Below are 6639 nucleotides of genomic sequence, written 5' to 3' on the forward strand. Positions count from 1 at the left end.
CCCGCCTGCTGAAATCCCAGGGACGTGGCTCAGGCTGCAGACGTTGCCATCGAGCACCGGAATGAGGCAGAGATGAGCCTTGTATTGTCCCACTGCACTGGAGCCACAGATGGGGCCACGGCTGACAAGATTCAGCGGGCCCGGGCTCAAGCCCAGAAGAAGTGAGGGGCCTACCTGCTCATCTCCGCAAGCCCTGGGCCTGGCAGAAGGGTCACTGCTCATCTAGCTCTTACCCCAGAGCAAAGCCTGAAGAGCTGGGGTGAGAACGAGGGTTCTGATTGTAAATAAAGTCAAAACATTTTAGAGCACTTGTCTATGCAAGTCCAGTCTAAGCAAAAGCAAGCTGGAGGCAGAACCTTCCAGATACCTCAGCAGAACCATGTGTTTGAATGTGGGTTACTGGAGAGGGAGCTTCTCCAGTGATATTTACAGACCCCTCTCCACAGTTACCAAGGAAAGTCCTCTCAAGCTCACAGCCCCTAGGAAGATTATGGGGAAAGATGGCATAAAACATAATAAGCACCAAGTCATCAAGAACCACACTGAAAAGCATCACACACACACACACACACACACACACACGAAACATGCTAAACACTTTACCATTGTTTTCATTTATTCCACAAGACAGCCCTGTGAGATAGTTAATATCACCCCATCTTACAGAAGAGGGTTGAGGACGGGGGAGCAAGTATGTGGCAAGACTTGGATTTGAAACCATATTGGACATTTGGGGGTCTTAGAGCTTCTCCTTGGCTGTTGTGACAGAGGAGGGATGACACAGCTGGACCTGAAATCAGGCCCTCTGAGCAGGGGATCCTGAAGCAAGGCCCTTGGTTTGCACTACAGTGAGAATTGGAGGACTAATGAGAGGCATGTGGCCATTGGATTGGAGGGATCAAGGAGGAGCCTTTGGAAACCCTGCCCCCTGGATAGTGGTGAGCAATTCTGAGTGGTCTCAGCTGAAGAGAAAAGGAGAATGGAATTCTTTTGGCAGTTCTGTCAAGGAAGAACTGCAAACTGGAGACCCCTGTCTCCCCACTCCCCTCAGTGGAGGCTTTGCCCCCGGTCAGTGGGAATGCCTTCTTGGCCCTCCAGGCTCTCTGCCTCTAGCCTCTGTACTCCAATGCACTTTGGCTTCATGCCCCAGCACCCCTACCCAACACTGAGGGCATTACCTTTCTTTTTGTTGCCCCCGTTAAGTCTTGAAGGAAGACAAAGGAGGAAACCAAAGCCCAGAGAGAAGGCAGGCCACCCTGGAACATCTGGCTTTCCCCTCTGACGCCCCTAGGGCTATGCTTAAAAAGAGTGAGAGACTCAAGCTTGCTAAGATGTTTCTGTTTCTTTTTCTTCCTCCACCTGATTTGTAAATGTAAGTTTGTGAAAATCCTGCAAGGGGATATAAATCAAATTGTAAAATAATTATTTGTTATTCTCACCACTTAGAGAACTTAAACAGGATAAAACAGGGATGGTTTGTCTGCTCCACAATGTCTAGGACATCAGCTGGAAGACTCAAAGTTTTGGGGTGACTTGATAGCTAGGGACTGGAATCTGAGGGCTTGGCAACTCACATGTCTGGCAGTTGAAGCTGGTTGTTGACTGGAACCTTAGTTCTGTCAGCCAGAACACCTCCCTCACGACATAGCAGCTGGGTCCCAAGGGCAGCATCCCAGGAGAGCCACGTAGAGCTGTACTGCCTTCCCTAACCTAGTTTTGGAAGTCACAGTATCATACCTGCCATATGCTGTTTGTCAAGGCAGTTACATGGGCCTACCCCATCCAATTCCAAGGGGAAATAGATTCCATCTTTTGATAGAGGAGTAGCAAGGCTCTGGAAGAGTGTAAAACTGGAAATTTGGTCAGTTTTTGGAATCACAGTCTGGCACAATCTATCAACCTTCCCTCTTAGAATCAGCAGACACCTTTAGGGAAAGGAAAGGAGATTCCCAATACTGGGGTCACTCTGGGATTTTTTTCCTCCTCAGTCTTGCCCCCACAGTTCTCTACTGCCCTGGTAGCTCTTCAGTGCCTTTTTTTTTTCTTGGCCACGCTGTGTGGCATGTGGGATCTTAGTTCTCTGACCAGGGATCGAACCTGTGCCCCTGGCAGTGGAAGTGTGGAGTTCTAACCACGGGACCGCCAGAGAATTCCCTTCAGTGCTTTTAACAAATGTTTTCTCCAGCTTTTCTAACTAGAAAAAGGGTTGGAACCATCCAACCCAGTCCTCTTTCTCTGGAAGGGGGACCCTGGGCAGTGCATTTAGAATGTACACAATAAAAGCCTGTGTCCTCAAACATACAGCATATTTACTCATGTGATATACAAACTCTAAGCACTGTACATGTGGGGACTTCCCTCGTGGTCCTGTGGTTAAGACTCGGCACTCCCAGTGCAGGGGGCCCGGGTTCAATCCCTGGTTGGGGAACTAAGATCCCACATGCTTTGACTAATCCTGTGGGCCACAACCACTGAGCCCGGCACACTCAAGGACCCACATGCTGCAGCTAGAGAAGCCCTTGTGTTGCAACGAAGACCCAGTGCAGCCAAAATTAATTAATTAATTTTTAAAAAGCACTGCACATGTGAAGTTTTAGAAATATGTGAGAACAATGACATACAAACAGTGATTACAACTTTATAAAAAGTGTGTATGCATGTGGAGAAGCACTGGAATTGTCCATGGGGAGACTTGTTTGAAAATTGAAAGCAGTTTTGTGTACTTTCTAGTAAAGATAAACTTTGATCTCCCCCCCCCAACATTTTATCCTGAAAACTTAAAAACATACAGCTAAGTTGAAAGAATTTACAGTGAACACCTGTATACCCACCACCTGGATTCTACCATTAACATTTTACTATGCTTAATTTTCATACATGTCTATCCCTCTATCCATTTTATTAATCCATCTTATTTTTGATGCATTTCAAAGTAAGTTGCAGTCATTGGTATAGTACCTCCCTCTAAATACTTAAGAATGCATTTCATTAACTAGAGTTCATTATTTGTGTGCAATTTTTTCTTTTCAGGAAATATATATATAATGCTCAGCTTTTAAGTGTACATTTGCTGAGTTTTGACAAACTCACTTACACACTTATAGTGATTTTTTTTTTTTTTTTTTGACCATGCCATGTGGCATGTGGGATCTTACTTCCCTGACCAGGGATTGAACCCACAACCCCTGCATTGGAAGCCTGGAGTCTTAACCATTGGACTGCCAGGGAAGTCTCTAAATAGTGATATATTAAAAACAACTAGTTTGCTGCACAAAAAAATTAAAAAACAACAACTAAGATTTAGTTTTCAAATCCTTGGTTGCTCAACTGTAATTAGTGTAAAATGCCTTCTCTACCCTGAGCGATTTGCACAGCAGGCCTGGGCCTACAGTCACAGGTAGGGTCATCGTGGCCAATGGAAGGAACTAGGATTGAGCCTTGGACCAGGATTTTGGGCCTGGGGGCAGAGAATTTGGAAACATTTCTTCTGGTTTAGGATATCCATGGATATCCCTGGAGTGAGAGTTGGGGCAAAGGCTCCTATAAGCTATCTTCTCAGGGTGAGGGGGCTGCAGTTTCTTCTAGGTACAAAACTCTGGCAAATGACCCTTGGGAATAGAACAGTGAATGGCGTGGGAAGTCACTTGGCTCTCATATACTTCAACTTTGTATTATACTGCCTTGCTTTATTTTCATTACAGCATTTAGGAAATTTTTTTGTTCACTTGTTTATTGTCTGTCTCCCCATCTAGACTGTAAGTTCCTGAGAGCAGAGACCTTTTCTGTCTTATTCCCTGCTGTGTCCAGCTCATGGTCGGCAGCACTTAATAAGTATTTGTTGAACAAATGACTCATTGGTCCATTTACTAGATGGGGAAAGGAGGTCCTGAAAGGGGAAGTGACTTGCCTAAAGAAACAGGAGTCCTTTACTCACACCCTCCAGTTCTCCTTCTAGTCTAATCCTTCTCTCATGAAACCTGTGACTTCTGGGGCACCTGGGGTGGCTGACAAGTGCCTACCGCTAGGTGTGTGCTCCTTTGGGCTGGAACTAAAGCAGGGTCTGGAGCAGAAGAATGCCTCCCCACCCTCTTTCAGTTCCTTTCCCCTCTCCTCTCCTCTCCTCTTGGAAGATAGCCCTTTGCCTTGTGATGGGTGGAGCTGTGGACGCCCTGGGCATCAGGTAGTATGGGGAGTTTGGACAGGTCTCCACAGGGGGGCAGCTGAGGATGGGACTCTGTCCTCTCCCACTGCAAATAGGGTCTGTGTGGTCGCCAAACTGAAATTTCCTTCTCAGGGTCTCCAGGATGGAATATGCAAGGCCCTGTCTCTCCTTGGTGTGAGGTCCTGTCACCTCTGCACACACACCAGAAATGCTCTGACCCCAATGCAGCTGTCTCGTGAGAAGGAACTGCATTTCCTGAGGATGGGTTACTTACCAAAACTGCACATGCCTGTAATTCTCGGTACAGCCTTGGGAGGTTGCAGGAAGAGTAGCAGAGGGAGACTCGGGTCAAGCAGCCAGTGGTGAGGCTTGAACCCCAGGGCTCTCTGACTACCACACCCAAACACAGCATTTTCCCAAGTGTAGTCAGATCTGGTGGGGATCCTTCAGATGACCTCAAGGATGAACGCTTTTTATTTTAATATATATTTATATTAATGTAGGTTAGGAAATATAAGTAGCATGGGAAACCCTTTTATGGTAGTATAAGTAAAACTATAAATAAAAAAATAAACCAAAAGAAACATACTAAGGAATGGTAGTGTAGGTCAGATGTAGGTAGGGCAAGCCTGGTGGGGATTAGTTCTAGCCTACTGCTATCCTAACTACCCAGGTATCTCCAGCACTCACGGTCATTATTTTTCAGGGTTTCCAAACCCTTGAGTTCAGGCTTTTTCACCTTTGCAGTTCAGTGTGTGGATAGAGGGAGTTTTTCTACTTTCTGGGTAACTAAGTGGTTGGTTTATAGAAGGACCTGCCCTCATTCGCCGCCCTTGGGGCTCTAACAGGAGACTGGGTGTGTGGCCTCTGGGTCTTTGGGCTAGAGTGTCTGTCGGGCAGAGGCGTCTGGGATTAGGTCATTTCACACCACCTCTGGGCCAGCCCTGCTGAGAGGGAGTGGGAGACACAATTCCTACTCAGGGAGGAACTTCCCTGCTGGGGAGGGTATGCCCCGAAGGACGCCCGCCGCACCCGGTATTCCCAGTCCGTGGCTCTGGTCAGCACACGCTTATTCCACAAATCGGGGCAGCGGGGTGCATAGAGTTCCAAATTGACGCCCCAGCTGCAGGCGGTAGTGGGGACTGGAGGTGGTCGCTGATGTGGGCTTCTGCTCTTTCGCCTAAATGTCCCCGCCATGCAAATGGATTGCAATCAGCCACAGACCCTTCCCATGGGGCGCGTTGAACGAGGGACTGTCTTCCGGGCCACGGACGGGAGAGGGAGGCTCGCCACTGCCAACCCCAGGCAGCGCAGGCTGCGGGTCAGGAATGAAGGGTCTCCCAGCAAGCTACGCTTGCACACTGCTGGGCAATCTTTCTCCAGCCTACAGTCTCCCCGCCACTCCCCCTGTTTGGGTCCCGGTGCGTCCGAGGGACCCTGCGTGGGGACTACAACCTGAGGAGTGTCTCACCTGGCACCCACCACGACTGTGTAATTGGCCTTCAGCGATTCCTGAAGTCCTGCAGCCTGGGAACCCGCTGTTGCCGGGCATACCAACAGATGGCTTTGAGGTGACCACGTGCGACGGGGTGAGCTGGGGAGGAGTTCCGCACCTCCCACCCGGTCCCCGGTCCCTGGCCTCAGGGGGAGACGCATCTCCCGGTCCTCTCGGCGCTTTGAACCTCCCCTTACCCGCCAGGCCTATCGCAAACACCCCCACCGCAGAGCACCGTGTGTCGTGTTTCTACCTGGCTCGGTGCAAGCCAGGCCCGGATATGCGCATCTGGAAAGCTGGGGAGATTTCCCTGGGGCTCGGCTAGGTTGACTTGATGGAAGACCACAGCCACGGTGCTAGGCCTCTTCTAGCGGTTTTGCAGGTTCCTCTCCCTCCCCATTGAGAGCCTCCGTCCTTTAAAAACCTTGCACCAATTAGAAAAAGGTGGGGGGGGAGTTCGAGGGAACCCGTTTGGAGACAGGAGTGGAAAGACGATTTTTGAGTTCCAGGCCGCCCTGATCGCTAGACATTGGTGTAACGTGTTTGGCCTCAGTTTCCGCATCTGTAAACTGGGAAGAAGGCCCACATCCAGGCAGGTGGGACAGTAGAGAGGCGGAAGGTGTTGGTGTACGGTCGGCCGGTGCTCCCAGGGTCCATGTGCGCTGCCGTGGGGCGCACATCTCCCGGGCCATCAGTGAGACGGCGACAGTGAGACCCGGCCTTGCGCCCCAAGCTGGCAGGCGAGCGAGCGCTCGGAGGCGCGCAAGGGCGGGACCCAGGAGGGCCAGGAGACGCCTGTTCTGTCTGGGCCAACCAGCGCCCGTCTCTGAACCACCAATGAGGAGGCTCTTTACAGCCAAGGCCGGGTCGGGAGCGAGGCTGCGGCGAGTGCGGCGCTGACAGAGACGCGCGCGCGCGCGTTCCAGCTCGGACCCGAGGCTGCTGCCGCCATCACCGCCGCCCTCCCGGTAGCCCCTCAGCC

The 6639-nt window shown here is 50.4% G+C and overlaps 1 protein-coding gene across 2 annotated transcripts in view; it reads left to right on the plus strand.

Annotated features, from left to right (window-relative positions):
- Nucleotides 1–301, plus strand: part of VPS16 (VPS16 core subunit of CORVET and HOPS complexes) — a 22192-nt gene extending 21891 nt beyond the window's left edge. For both annotated transcript variants that reach the window (XM_007465393.1, XM_007465394.1), the window contains one exon: nucleotides 21–301. In XM_007465393.1, coding sequence (XP_007465455.1) covers nucleotides 21–165 — 145 coding nt within the window. In that variant the 3' untranslated portion in view covers nucleotides 166–301. The remainder of the gene's footprint in view (nucleotides 1–20) is intronic.
- Nucleotides 302–6639: the final 6338 nt, after the last annotated feature.

The sequence above is a fragment of the Lipotes vexillifer genome, unplaced genomic scaffold (genome assembly GCF_000442215.2).
Source record: "Lipotes vexillifer unplaced genomic scaffold, Lipotes_vexillifer_v1.1 scaffold875, whole genome shotgun sequence".
In the NCBI taxonomy this organism is placed as follows: domain Eukaryota; kingdom Metazoa; phylum Chordata; class Mammalia; order Artiodactyla; family Lipotidae; genus Lipotes; species Lipotes vexillifer.